The 15,277-nt window shown below is 42.7% G+C and overlaps 1 protein-coding gene across 3 annotated transcripts in view; it reads right to left on the reverse strand.

The window, feature by feature from the left end:
• Positions 1-15,277, reverse strand: part of PFDN2 (prefoldin subunit 2) — a 17,353-nt gene continuing 2,076 nt past the window's right edge. The window contains exons 2-5 of one of the 3 annotated variants that reach the window (XM_031654809.1): positions 9,589-9,637; positions 1,725-1,813; positions 1,487-1,610; positions 1-299 (exon numbers count right to left, since the gene is read on the reverse strand). In XM_031654809.1, coding sequence (XP_031510669.1) covers positions 123-299; positions 1,487-1,610; positions 1,725-1,813; positions 9,589-9,637 — 439 coding nt within the window. In that variant the 3' untranslated portion in view covers positions 1-122. Of the gene's footprint in view, positions 300-1,486; positions 1,611-1,724; positions 1,814-1,915; positions 1,999-9,588; positions 9,638-15,277 lie in introns of those variants that run through there. The other 2 variants (XM_003892951.4, XM_031654813.1) reach the window with 2 other exon arrangements.

A 15,277-nucleotide genomic window follows, 5' to 3' on the forward strand; every position in this document is an offset into this window, starting at 1 on the left:
ATTCTGACCAAAACATTTAATTAACAAAAAATATTACAATAGCAGAGAAAATAATAATAATAACAATAAAGAGAAATCAGAAGTGGGAGTCAGGGTAGAAAAAAATGCAAAGGCCTTGGTCCCTAGGAGACCAACACTCCAGCTGAGCTGGCCTTAGCCCCAGCCCCTTCTGAGTTTTCCTTGGCTGCTGGCTTCTCATCTTCTCCCATGAGACGAATGTTGTGCTTTTCCCGGAATTCATTTAGTTCTTTTCCTTTTGCCTGAAGCTGCTGTGTCAATGTCTCAATGATCTTCTGTATCTAGAGGACAAGTGACAGGGATTATATAAGGAATTCAGGACTCCTTTCCCCCACCTGGAATGGACTATGGCTGGAGGAAGTGTTAACACGTTTAACCTTACCTTTAACCAAGTAGAGGAGTCCAGATATTAAAATTATTCCTTTCTTGAAAGCAGTGGTTTATACACTTTAATGTACTTAGAATCACCTGGGCTGTTTATTTTTATTTTTTACAGAGACAAGTTCCCACTATGTTGCCCAGGCTGGTCTCAAACTCCTGCCTCAAGCAATCCTCCTGCCTCAGTCTCCCAAAGCACTGGGAATACAGGCATGAGCTTATTTTTATTTTTTCATTTTTTATTTTTATTTTTTTTTGAGATGCAGTCTCGCTCTGTCGCCCAGGCTGCAGTGCAGTGGCGCAATCTCGGCTCACTGCAAGCTCCGCCTCCCGGGTTCACGCCATTCTCCGGCCTCAGCCTCCCAAGTAGCTGGAACCACAGATGCCCACCACCATGCCCAATTTTTTGTATTTAGTGGAGACGGGGTTTCACCATTCTAGCCAGGATGGTCTCGACCTCCTGACCTCATGATCTGCCTGCCTTGGCCTCCCAAAGTGCTGGGATTACAGGTGTGAGCCACCGCGCCCAGCCTAGCTTATTTTTAAAATGTCACTTCATGGCACTCCCAAAGGTTCTGATCCAGTGGGTTCGGGAAGCGGCATTTATAAATTAGTCCTTCAGGTGATTTTGATTCACATACCAGTGAAACACACTACGAGAAACACTAATCTAACCCCAATCCTCCCACCCCAATTCAGCCAGGTCACAGAGCCCACAGCAGTCAGCAATTCCTCTTGTCTAAGAGTTGGCCTTAGCATAGCATAATGAGCATAGGCTATTTTATGCTGTTGTCCTTTTTTTTTTTTTTTTTTTGAGATAGGGTCTTACTCTGTCACCCAGGCTGGAGTGCAGTGAGGTGATCACAGCTCACTAAAGCCTCGACATTTTAGGCTCAGGTGAGTAGCTGGGACTACAGGCACATGCCACCATACTCAGCTAATTTTTTGTATTTTTTGTAGTGATATGGTTTCACCATGTTGCCGAGGCTGGTCTCGAACTCCTGGACTCAAGGAGTCCACCCACCTTGGCCTCCCAAAGTGCTGGGTTTATAGCCACTGTACCCGATCCTATTCAATGATTCTTGCTTACCTGCTCCTTGTTGTTCTCCAAAGCAGGCAGCACCTCTTTGACAGTTCGCTCCACCAGCACTCCTCCAACCATGCGGTAGCACTTACGAGTTTCATCTACCTCCTTCAGTGTATCGATCACTAGGCTGGGATAGGAGAACAAGGCAGGACCTGAGGATTCAGCCCCACTCTACTACAAATCCCCCTCACGGAGTAGCCCATAGAACTGTCCTACTGTTTGCTGCTCCCTGACTTCTCACCTGTGCTCATTCAACTCCATCTCCAACTCAGCTGCTTTGGATGCCAGGCCTCGCTGTTCCTGCCGAAGGCGGTTGAAGCCAGCAATTACCTAACAAGGTGAGAGAAGAGATGAAAGAGGGGATAGTGGAAATGGCAGAGGGTCCAGATAGCACATAGGGTGGCAGGCTTTAAAGCTGTAGTGGGCACCTACCTTGGAAAAGGAGTAGAACCACAAGTTTGCGATTTCGACCTAAAATTTTTCTGGAATTCCATTCACCAAACACGGAGGGCCTACTGAGGGATATCATAGAATAGATTTGGCCTCTGGCTTCTCATAGCTTATAGTTTGTTGGGAAACAGGCATTTAATATAATGGAGGCCAGCTGCGGTGGCTCACGCCCGTAATCCCAGCACTTTGGGAGGCCAAGGCAGGTGGATCACGAGGTCAAGAGATCGAGACAATCCTGGCCAACATGGCGAAACTCCATCTCTACTAAAAATAGAAAAATTAGTTGGATGTGGTGGTGTGCACCTGTAGTCCCAGTTACTTGGGAGGGTGAGGCAGGAAAATCGTTTGAACCCAGGAGGCAGAGGTTGCAGTGAGCCAAAAGAATGGGGGTGGAGAGCTACTGGAGTACCTACAGGGGAGCCTAGACTTGCAGTGAGGGCTGTCAGGAAGGGCTTTGTAATAAGAAACTCTTGTTTGGGTCTGCTCAGTATTCCATCCATTGGGGAACTGCCCCTCCTTAACTTGGTGTGGTTCTTTTGGGGTTATTAACCACACGACCCCTGACCCAGGGGCAGTGACCTACAGAGTCTCTCTACAGGAATTGGAATTTTGCAGACAAATGGGTACAGAAGACAGCTGGAGTTAAGATTCCTATTGGTTCTATAGAGATGACCTTCCATTCCTATTCCTAGATTCCCTAAAGCTGCCCCAGTTCTTGAACTTTGTTCAGTCTATTTAGCCTTTTTTTTTTCCTGTTCAATTCTGTGAAATACCCACTATTATTCAAAAATAGCCCTTAAAAAAAAAAAAAAAAAGACCCAGGCGCGGTGGCTCACGCCTGTAATCCCAGCACTTTGGAAGGCCGAGGTGGGTGGATCACGAGGTCAGGAGATCAAGATCATCCTGGCCAACATGGTGAAACCCCATCTCTAGTAAAATACAAAAAATTAGCCAGGCATGGTGGCGTGCCTGTAGTCCCAGCTACTCAGGAGGCTGAGGCAGGGGAATTGCTTGAACCCAGGAGGCGGAGGTTGCAGTGAGCCGAAATTGCGCTACCGCACTCCAGCCTGGCGACAGAACAAGACTCCATCTCAAAAAAAAAAAAAAAAAAAAAAAAAAGAAAGCTGGTCAGAGTTGGTTTCTGTATCCTATAAACCCTAACTGATACACGCTTCCTAAGGGATAATGTAATGGTCTTAAATGAAACCTGAAAAATCAGAGTGTGGGGAAAACAAATGAAAAATATGAGGCTCAGAGACAAAAGACCAGGTTTCAGGTTCTGCCTCTGCTACTTTATTGGCTCTATGGCTGGGACAGACATTTAACCCTGTAGTTCTTAACCACGGCTCTATGTTAGAATCACCTGAATCATTTTAAAAACATGAATAGTGGAGCCTCAGAACAACTACACAACTACTGGGGGTAAGGCCCAGGCCTCAGTATTTTTAAAAAGATCTCCCACACAATTCTATTGTGTAGTGTGAACTGAGAACCACTGGATCAACCCCTTTGAGACTTAAGTTTTCTTACCTGCAAAATGCAGATAATGATTCCTACTTCATAAGGTTGTTGTATCATGTGAGCCAATGAGTGTGAAACGTCTTTGTGAACAGTGAAGTATATTAATACTGTCATGGACTTCTCTCCAAGTCCAGAACTGCCCCTTTAGACTCTCCTGGCCATCTGACAACAGTGGACTCAATCCATTCCAACCATTACCAAATCTCTCACTCCTATTTGTAAATATCATCTCCAGTCACACAGCCAGAAACTTTGCCCTAATAAAGATGATTAACCACTTCATCTTTACTAGGGTCCCATCTCTTTCTTTTTTTTTTTTTTTTAAGAAAGGTCGCACTGTGTCACCCAGGCTGGAGTGCAGTGGCGCAGTCACAGCCCACTGCAGCCTCAATCTCCCTGGGGTCTGGTGATCTTTCTGCCTCAGCCTCCCATGCAGCTGGGACTACAGGTGCACACCATCTAATATTTTTGTAGAGACAGGGTCTTCTTATGTTGCTTAGGCTGGTCTCAAACTCCTGGGTTCAAGCGCTCTGCCTGCCTCAGCCTCCCAAAGTGCTGGAATTACAGGCATGAGCCAACATGCCTGGCCTGGCCCCTTAGCTCTAGATCGCCCTCTGCAAGGATCATATACAGCAAATATTATCCAAATGGCTGAACTGCACCACCCTTATATCCCTTCTACTGCCAACAAACCAAGGAATAATACTTCACCAAAAACTTGCCATTCCAGCAACTTCCTCCTTTCTCCCATCTATCACCCCTTCATCTCAATCTACTTTATCCATTCATTTCAACAAATGCCTTGGAAATCTAACTGATCTACAGGCTGTTTTTCCTTAACCTTCATTGCTTATCTCAAAACCATCCCATTTATATTAGCTTTTTCTCTAGAAAAAGCTAATTCCAGATCAAAATAATTCCATCTAAAAAAAAAAATTATGACTAAAGCAGATTCTAGATGTTCCCTTAGCACCCAAATGATCCACTTTTCTGGATGTATGTTGTTAAATACATCAAAGAAATCAGCTTAAGTGTCTAAAATTTCTGATGCCCCAACTTTTAACTCCTGGGCTCAAGTGATCCTTCTGCCTCAGCCTCCCAAGTAGCTGGGACTACAGACAGACATGTGCCACCACAGCAGTTATTTATTTATTTATTTTTTTTGTAGAGATGGTCTCGCCATGTTGCCCAGGCTGATCTTGAACTCCTGGCCTCAAGCAATCCTCCCACCTCAGCCTCCCAAAGAGCTGGGATTACAGGCAGCAGGCTGGTCTCAAACTCCTGACCTCAGGTGATTCACCCACCTCAACCTCCCAAAGTGTTGGGATTACAGGCATAAGCCACTGCACCCAGCTGAGATTTTTTTTTTAATTCCGACTTTTCTTCAACATTCTTGCTAATAACTAATTTCCTCTTGTTCCATTTTATGAACTTTTAATCAAATACCAAACTAAAATCTACTTAAACATGTGAATTATCCACAGTTATTATGGAAAATTTCAGCCATAAGTGCACGTAAAGGAAATGAAATCTCTTAGCAGCTGATATAGTTTATGTGTCCCCTCTAAGTTTCATATTGAAATATAATCCCCAATGTTGGAGGTGGGGCCTGGTGGGAGGTGTTTGGATCATGGGGGTAGATCTCTCATGAATGACCTGGTTGCCATCCCCTTGATGATAAGTCAGTTATTGATCTGAGTTCACATAAGATCTGGTTCTTTAAAAGTATGACACTTACTCCTCTTTATTCCTCCTGCTCCCACCATGCATGAGACACCTGTCCCCTCCCTTTGCTTTTCATTATGATTGGAAGCTTCCTGAGGCCACCCCAGAAGCAGATGCCACATTTCCTGTACAGCCTACAGAACCATGAGCCTATTACACCACTTTTCTTACAAAGTATCCAGTCTCAGGTAATTACAGCAACACAAGAACAGCCTAATACAGCAGCTAACTGCAACTTAACTGTAGACTATATGCAAAATAAGCCAATATTAAGCCATTTCTGGGGGCTGCCAGGTAATGGAAACAGAGAAGTTATCCTCTATTCCCACATTTTTCCTTTTAAAACACAACTTTTCTAATGGTCTTGTCCCCTATGGCTAGGACCTAATTATCCTTCCCTTTCCTTATTCCTTATTCTCTTTAAGTTGTCTGGTGTAAGCACAGATTGACACGTCAGTGTTGCGTCTCCCAACCCTATTAAATCATCATCTATGTACAATTTTTTTCTTTTCTTCTTGAGACAGGGTCTTACTCTGTTGCCCAGATGGAGTGCAGTGGTGCAATCATGACTCATTGCAGCCTTGAACTCCTGGGTTCAAGTGATCCTCCTGCCTCCACTTATACTAGTAGTTGGCATGACAGGCACCCATCACCACTCCTGGCTAGTTTTTTTTTACTTTTTGTAGTGATGGGGTCTCACTCTGTTCCCTAGGCTGGAGTGCAGTGGCATAATCATGGCTCAATGCAGCCTTGAATTCTTGAGCTGAAGCGATCCTCCCACCTCAGCCTCTTGAATGATGGGACCATTGGCATGTGCCACTATGCCCAGCTAATTTTTGTATTTTTCTGTAGAGACAGGGTTTTGCCATATTGCCTAGGTTGGTCTTGAACTCCTGGGCTCAAGCGATCCTCCCATCCTAACCTCCCAAAGTGCTGGGATTACAGGTATGAGCCACCAAGCCCATACCCTATTGATATATTTTTAAAACCTGCTTAACTGAGGCCGGGCGTGATGGCTCATGCCTGTAATCCCAGCACTTTGGGAGGGTGAGGTAGGTGGATCACGAGGTCAGGAGATCCAGACCATCCTGGCTAATACGGTGAAACCCGGTCTTTACTACTAATACAAAAAACTAGCCGGGTGTAGTGGCACGTGCCTGTAGTCCCAGCTACTTGGGAGGCTGAGGCAGGAGAATTGCTTGAACCTGGGAGGCAGAGGTTGCAGGGAGCCGAGATCGTGCTACTGCACTCCATCCTGGGTGACAGAGCGAGACTCTGTTTCAAAAAAAAAAAAAGTTTAACTAATCCTCTGCTGTTGGAACATTTAGGTTGTTTCCAATTTTTCTGTAATAAACAGTACTAATATAAAATCTCTTTGGACAGGCCTGGCACAGTGGCTCATGCCTGTAATCCCAGCAGTTTGGGAGGCCAAGGTGGGCAGATCACTTGAGGTCAGGAGTTCATGACCAGCCTGGCCAACGTGGTGAAACCCTATCTCTACTAAAAATACAAAAATTAGCCAGGCGTAGTAGTGCACACCTGTAGTCCCAGCAACTCGGGAGGGTGAGGCAGGAGAATCGCTTGAACCCGGGAGGTGGCGGTAGCAGTGAGCCTAAGATCGCACCACTGCACTCCAATCTGGGTTACAGACTGAGATTCTGCCTCAAAAAAAAAAAAAAAAAAAAAACAAAGGCTAGGTGTGGTGGCTCATGCCTGTAATCCCCGCACTTTGGGAGGCCGAAGCAGGCGGATCACCTGAGGTCAAGAGTTCGAGACCAGCCTGGTCAACATGGTGAAACCCCATCTCTACTAAAAATACAAAAAAATTAGCTGGGCATGGTGGTGTGCACCTGTAGTCCCAGCTACTTGGGAGGCTGAGGTGGGAGAATCACTTGAACCCAGGAGGCAGAAGTTGCAGTGAGCTGACATCACACCATTGCACTCCAGCCTGGGCAACAGAGCCAGTCTGTCTCAAAAAAAATTAAATAAGAAAAATTAAAAAAAAAAACAAGGCTGGGTGTAATGGCTCACCCCTATAATCCCACCACTTCGGGAGGCCAAAGCCAGTGGATCATTTGAGGTCAGAAGTTCAAGACCAGCCTGGCCAACATGGTGAAACTCTGTCTCTACTAAAAATAATACCAAAAAAATTAGCTGGGTGTGGTGGCACATGCCTGTAATCCCAGTTACTCAGAAGGCTGAGGCAGGAAAATCACTTGAACCCAGGAGGCGGAGGTTGCAGTGAGCTGAGATCATGCCATTGCACTCCAGCCTGGGCGCAAGACCAAAACTCTGTCTCAAAAAAAAAGAAAAAAAAAGGAGAATCACTTGAACCCAGGACATAGAGGTTGCAGTGAGCTGAGATCATGCCACTGCACTCCAGCCTGGGCAACAGAGTGAGACTCCATCTCAAAAAAAAAAAAAAAAAAACCAAACAAACAAAACAAAACCACTTTGGACAAATAGTGCACGATTTATAGCCACTTTTCTTGAATTTCTTGAATGGTATTCAAAAGTAAGGTCAATAAGTAAAAGGGGCATTAGTATTATTACAGCTTCCATTGCATGTCGCTTGAAAGCTCTCCAAGATGACCAGATTAATTTATATTGCTACCAGCAATATCATGATTATATCTCTTACCCTAGAGCCCTAATGGTAGCTTTTATTATTTTTGTTAATTTAATACTTTTTAGAGTTGGAATGTAACTCCAGAAACCTTGGAATCATCCTTGATTCACTATCTATATCAAATTAATTACATCTGTACTACTATACCCTCCTTATTTCTATACTGTCTCCTGATTTGCCCCCTTTAATCCACTCCCCACACTGCAGCATCAGTGACCAAAAATATAAATCTAACCAATTATTCCTATGCCTAAAACCTTCCCAATGCTCACAGGATAAAATCTAAACTCCTCAAAAAGTCCTATAAAGACCAGGTTCCAGCTTACCTCTCCCAATCAGTCATTCCCTCCACATCTTAACTCAGCACTCAGTGTTCTAAGTCACTGGTAGTTTCTCTTAACAGCTGTCTTCAGGCATCTGCATAGAATCTTCACCCTACCTTTGGTGTACTTTCCCAAACCTCTCTCATTCAGTTTTTCTCTGCCTAAGTCTAATTCTTTCTTCAGGTTTCAACTTAGATTCTTCTGGGAAGCAGAAGAATCTGGCCATCTTCCACTCCCATATGTTAACCCTTTCTATGTGCTCACATGTAAATGCATATTAGTTACTTAAATAATTTGACAAAATATTTTCTATGTATATTGTGTTATTTTCCACCATGCAGACTGCCTTCTATTATCTTCTTTTAAAATTTTAAATATACAAATGCAACCTATTTCAAAATATCTATTTCTTTCATAGTCCTACTATAATCTGCCTTCCACAGTCTCAACAGTAAAGGAACACCCATTATATGCCAGGCACTGTGCTAGACTATCTCACTTAATTCTAAAAAACAAAAAAGACTGTAAGACCTGTAGCTTCAATCTGTAAAGGAGGAGACCAAGGCTGGTGGAGTGTTGTATGGTGGTCAAAATAACCTAGTGTGGGTCCAGGCACAGTGGCTCATGCCTGTAATCCCAGCACTTTGGGAGGCAGAGGTGGCCTGATCACTTCAGGCCAGGGGTTTGAGACCAGCCTGGCCAACATGGTGAAACCCTGCAGATCACTTAAGGCCAGGAGTTCCAGACCAGCCTGGCCAACGTGGTGAAACCCTGTCCCTAATAAAAATACAAAAATTGGCTGGGCATGGTGGGGGGTGCCTGTAATCCCAGTTACTCGGGAGGCTGAGGCAGGAGAATCGCTTGAACCTGGGAGGTGGAAGTTGTAGTGAACCCAAATCGTGCCATTACACTCCAGCCTGGGTGACAGAACAAGACTGTGTCTCACAAACACAAAACAAAGCAAAACAGTGTGGGACGGGCGCAGTAGCTCACACCTATAATCCCATCACCTTGGGAGGTTGAGGCAGGCAGATCACTTAAGCTCAGGAGTTCGAGACCAGCCTGGCCAACATGGTGAAACCCCATCTTTACTAAAAATACAAAAAATTGTCGGGTGTGGTAGCTTATGCCTGTAGTCCCAGCTACTCGGGAGGCTGAGGCAAAATAACTGCTTGAACCTGGGAGGCGGGGGTTGCAGTGAGCCTACATCACACCACTGCACTCCAGCCTGGGTGAAAGAGCAAGGCTCCGTCTCAAAAAATAAAAAATAAAATAACCTAGTGAACTGCAGAAATCACATCTGTATCCAGGTTTGTCTAATTCTAAAAATCTATCTCTGTTAATATATTATTCCTGGCTTATCAAATATTAATTTCTTAGCAAATTTATATTCCTGTTTTCTTTTTTGTTTACCATATAGTTTTAATAATTTTAGGAAAAAAATCTATAATCATTACCTTTCTCTCCAAAATGTCCTTGGGTCTTCTTACATGACATTTACTCTTACTGGTTTCAGTGGAATAGAAGAGGTAGAGAATTACCATTGGATGAACCTGGAAAAGCATGATCTGGGATACTGCTCCACTAATAACCTTCTTTTCAGTTCAGTGCCCCCTTTTCTGGAGAACATACTCAACTCTCTGTCAAAGAAAACTTTTTGACCTTATTACTCCATCAAATAATAGTACTCATCCCTTCTCTTCATGAAATTTTTATTTATTAATTTTTGTAGAGATGTGTTTTTTTTGTTTTGTTTTGTTTTTTTTGAGACGGAGTCTCGCTCTGTCGCCCAAGCTGGAGTGCAGTGGCACGATATTGGTTCACCGCAACCTCCACCTCCCGGGTTCAAGCAATTCTCCTGCCTCAGCCTCCTGAGTAGCTGGGACTACAGGTGCTTGCCAACACGAACACACCCGGCTAATTTTTTTTTTTTTTTTCCAGTAGAGACAGGGTTTCACTATGTTAGCCAGGATGGTCTTGATCTCCTGACCTTGTGATCCACCTGCCTCAGTCTCCCAAAGTGCTGGGATTACAGGTGTGAGCCACTGTGCCCGGTCCGAGATGGGGGTCTTACTATGTTGCCCAAGCTGGTTTCAAACTCATGGCTTCAAGAGATCCTCCTGCTTCAGCCTCCCCAAGTACTGGGATCCAAGGAGCAACAGAGTAAAGTGGAAAGAACCCAAACTTCCTATTCTGACCTGGGTTGAAATCCCAGTTTTGCCATTTACTTGCTATATGACTGAGTTACTTTCCTTGTTTCCACATTTATAAAATGGACCTAATATACCACAGGGCAGGATTTCTCAACATTGTCACTACTGACATGTTAGGCCAAATTATTCTTTGCTATAAGGGCTGTCTCAGGCACTATAGGATGTTTAATCCCTGGACTATACCCTCTAAAAGCCAGTAGCAACCCCTTTAACTTGTGACAACCAAAGATGTCTCCAAACATTGCCAAATGTCTCCTAGGAAAAGATCATGCCAGTTGAGAACCACTGCTATAGGGTAACAATGAGAACTAACTGAGATAATAGGTCAAGTGCCCGATACAATGTAGATCTTCAACTCCCCTTTGGTTTCCAGGTCCCTTCAGTTCTCCTTCCTATCTCAAGCCTCCTTCTTTCTCCTTTCTGAAAGTTCTTCCTCTTTCACTCCTACAATGGCCACAGGATCTAAGATTCTATTCACAGCACTTCTTCATTACCTTATATTATTTTTGAAATTATTTTTTATTGATTCATACTCATTCATATTTTCATGGTATATGTGATAATTTGATACATTCATATAATCAAATCAGGGTAATCTATACTATTTCAAGTGGCATTCTTAGCTACTTCTATAGTTCCAGCAATTGCCTTTATTCTAATTGCCTGCAAAACCAGGCCTTTTCAGAAATTTTAGTCCCACATTTACAAGTTAGAAGAAGGAGCTTTTCTGTGCCTGACAGAAATGGCTTAACATCAGACCATGACAAGTTCCTTCTTTTCTGAATGTTTCTTCACCAATGAAATACATATTAATACCTGCCTCACAGAATGCATAAGGATTAGTTACTTCTTTTCTGATGTTTCTTCACCAATAAAATACAGATAATACCTGCCTCACAGAATGTCGTTTAAGGATTAAGTAATTACATCAAGAACTTAGGACAATATCTATCATATAACAAGTTTTCAATAAATAGTAGCTGCTATTACAGATCATCTCCACCTAAATGTCCCATGGATATCTTAAACTCATGTTGTTCAAAGCTGAAGTGATCTTCTTATCTCTTCTATTTCTGCTACTGACATCACTCTAGCCCTCCTGGTAGGAAACCCTAGTTTCATCTTTTGTTTTGTTTTTAAAGATGGGGTCTCCCTATGCTGCTCAGACTGGTGAAACGTGGTTATTCACAGGCATGATTATAGCACACTATAGCTTCAAACTCCCAGACTCAAGTGATCCTCCTGTCTCAGCTTCCTGAGTAGCTGGGACTACAGGCACTTGCCACCATACCCAGGTTCATTTTTTAACATACCATAATCCCATCAACTGCCAAATGTATTGCACTTACTTCAGCAATTTCTCTTAGGCTCACTGACATCACCTTAGTTCAGATGTTCATTACTTTCTTGTCTGAACATTGCAATAGTCTTCTAAATGATCCTATTTTTAGACTCCCCATATCTACTGTACATACTAATTTAATCTTCCTAACACTTACATGACATAGAAAAATGTTCAACATATACTATTAGGCTTAAAAAACAGATTACAAACCAGTACATACTGTAGTATAATCCTAATTTTATAAAATATGTAAAAAAAAAAAAAGCCCTCCTTCCATCCACACATATATACATAAAAAGATAAAAGAGGGGGAAAAAATCTCTCAAAGGATATACTCCAAAATGGCAAGAAAAGTTATCTCTGGATAGTTGGATTACGGGCAATTTATTTCCTGGTTTGAACTTTTTCCTGTATTTTCTACAGTTCCAACAATAAATGTATTATTTTATGTAACAGTTAAACAATTAATAATATAACATATATCCTTCTGTGGCTTCCTCACTGCTTATGTTAAAAGGTCACAAATTCTTTGCCCTGCACTCAAAGACCTCTATGGCCTTACTCAACTACTCTCCTCTTATATTCCCTACTTTCTATTCCCACTGCTACCTGTTCAAATCCATCCACTCCTTCAGGATTCTGCTTAAATATCTCTAATACAATCATGGCATAAGTGGAAAAAATAGGTCTACCTGATTCTTAAGTCCCTCATTTAAAAATCCTGCTCTTCCAGTTACTGACCTTGGGCAAGTTAACTAAAACCTCTGAAATTAAAATGTCCTCACCTATAAATGGAGGACAATACAACCTACTTCAAATGGCAGTAATTAAATAATATAAGGTAAGCCTGAGCGGTGGCTCAGCTCATGCCTATAGTCCTAGCACTTTGGGAGGCCAAGGCAGGTGGACTGCTTGAGCCCAGGAGTTCAAGACCAGCCTGGGCAACATGGCAAAACTCCATCTCTACAAGAAATACAAAAATAAGCTGGGCAGGGTAGCACATGCTTGTAGTCCCAGTAACTTGGGAGGCTGAGGTACAAGAATCACCTGAGCCTTGGGAGGTTGAGGCTGCAGTGAGCTGTGATCACACCACTGTACTCCAGCCTGGGCAACAGAATGAGACTCTGTCTCAATCAGCAACAGAAGGTAAAACAAGTTAAGTGTCTAACACAATGTGTTATTTTCTTCCATCTTGTTTGTAAGGGACATACATGGCTCAAATTTGCAGCAGTGATAAATCTTGCAATGTTTTACCCAGTGTTCTCTCCAGAATAAACAAAGGCAAGAGAATGTTAATCAAGGAACAGCCTCAAAACTCAATTATTACACTTCCTCAGTTTCCTGAGGGAAGTCTAAGAGCTTCTCTTTAGCTCCCCTAAACAGTGGTTCCACTCTTGTTCTACTTATTTTTTCACTTTCTGTACAAACTATGGAAAGTGATCATTTTCATACATAACCATGGCTTTATCATCCATAAACTCAATTCTCAAATCTGTATCTCCAACTCAGATTTCTTTCTGTATCTCAAGATTTAAAAATCAAAGTGTCTACTGAATGTTTAACCTGGTTGTCCCACAAGAAAACTAAACTCAAAATCCTAAAATAAACTTTTATTTCCCTCCAAATTGTCTGTCTTCCTACATTCCCTATGGCACCATTATCCACCAAAGACAGAAACCTGAGAGACATCTTATATTCCTCTTTTATCCCCTTTTCTCCATATTCAAGTTCTGTAATCCATCTCAAACATTAAGTCCCACCTGCATCCCAAACATGCCAGGCAGTCTCATGCCTTAGTGTTTTGGAACACATTATTCCCTCTACCTAGAAAATCTTCCACTTCCTTCTTTGCTTGACTAACTTCTCTCATCCTTCAGAATTGAGCTGAAGGATTTTCTCCTCTAGAAAACAAAAGCCAACTAGCATTTACTAAACACATACTATATTCTAATCACTGTGCAAAACACTTTGCATGCATTGTCTTGCCTAATACTCTAAATTCAGTCACAAGGTAGGTACTGTTATGTTTCTACAGATGGGGGAGGCCAAAATGTAACTCATGGGAGGTCATATATAAATAGTAAATAGTAGAAATGAAATTCAAACTTAGGTCTGACCCTAGTGCATTAAGAATGCTCTTAGCCACCCTACTATACCACAGCTTCCCTTTTCCAGCCCCTACCCCCACAATCCTACAACCTCGTGATTAGTTAGGGGTCTCTCCTTTAGCTGCCATAATGAACGGATTGTGCAACACACTATAAATCTTTAATGTTTGGTTTGTCTTTTCTAAAATAAGTCTGTGAGTAAAGCACTTTGAAGACAAAGTCTATTTCATTTACAATAGTCTCTCATTATCCAGAGTTATCCAATGTCTGAAAATAAATGGAAAATTCCAGAAATAAACAATTCATACTTTTTGTTTGTTTGTTTTTTGAGACAGAGTCTCACTCTGTTGCCCAGGCTGGAATGCAATGGCGCAATCTTCGCTCACTGAAACCTCCGCCTCCCGGATTCAAGCGATTCTCCCTGCCTCAGCCTCTTGGGTAGCTAGGATTACAGGTGCCCGCCACCACACCTGGCTAATTTTTGTATTTTTAGTAGCGATGGGGTTTCGCCATGTTGGCCAAGCTGGTCTCGAACTCCTGACCTCAGATGATCCACCCACCTCGGTATCCCAAAGTGCTAGGATTACAGGCGTGAGCCATGGCACCTGGCCAACAATTCATAAGTTTTAAGTTGCACACTGTTGTCAATTGCGTGATGAAATCCCGAGCCATCCCACTCAGGATGTGAATCATCCTGTTGCCCAGCCTATCCATGCTGTATATGCTACCTGCCCTTTAATCATCAACATCTCCTGCTCAACATTATCATGGCTCAATGATCCAAGATCATCTACAGCAGATGATTCTCCTTCTGACTTATCAATAGTGGCCTAAGGCTATATCACAATGCTGTCATTCACCTTACCTCATCAGGAAGGCAGTTTATCATCTCACATCATCACAAGAAGGGTGACTACAGTATAATAAAATATTTTGAAAAAGAGAGACCACATTCATGTAACCTTTATTATATTGTTATAATTGTTCTATTTTATTAGTTACTGTACCTATTATATAAATTAGACTTTATCATAGGTATGAGAAAAAACAGAGTTCAATACTATTCCAGGTTTCAAGCATCTACTGGGGTCTTGGAATATGTCCCCCTCAGATAAGGGGGAACTACTATATCTGTATCGCTGTACCCAGCAGACTGCTTGGCCCATGGTAGCCTTAAAAAGTATTACGGGGAGCCACACAAGGTGGCTCATACCTGCAATCCCAACACTTTAGGAGACCAAGGTAGGTGGATCACCTGAGGCCAGGAGTTCGAGACCAGCCCGACCAACAAAGTGAGACCCCCCCACCCCATCTCTATCAAAAAAAATTTTTTTAAATTAGCCATTCAAAATGGCTTATTCCTATAGTCCCAGTTTCTCAGAAGGCTGAGTCAGGAGGATGGCTTGATCACCCAGGGATTTTGAGGCTGCAGCAGGCTATCATCACACCACTGCACTCAGCCTGAGCAACGAAGTGAAAC

Source organism: Papio anubis, chromosome 1 (assembly GCF_008728515.1).
Source record: "Papio anubis isolate 15944 chromosome 1, Panubis1.0, whole genome shotgun sequence".
In the NCBI taxonomy this organism is placed as follows: Eukaryota; Metazoa; Chordata; class Mammalia; order Primates; family Cercopithecidae; genus Papio; species Papio anubis.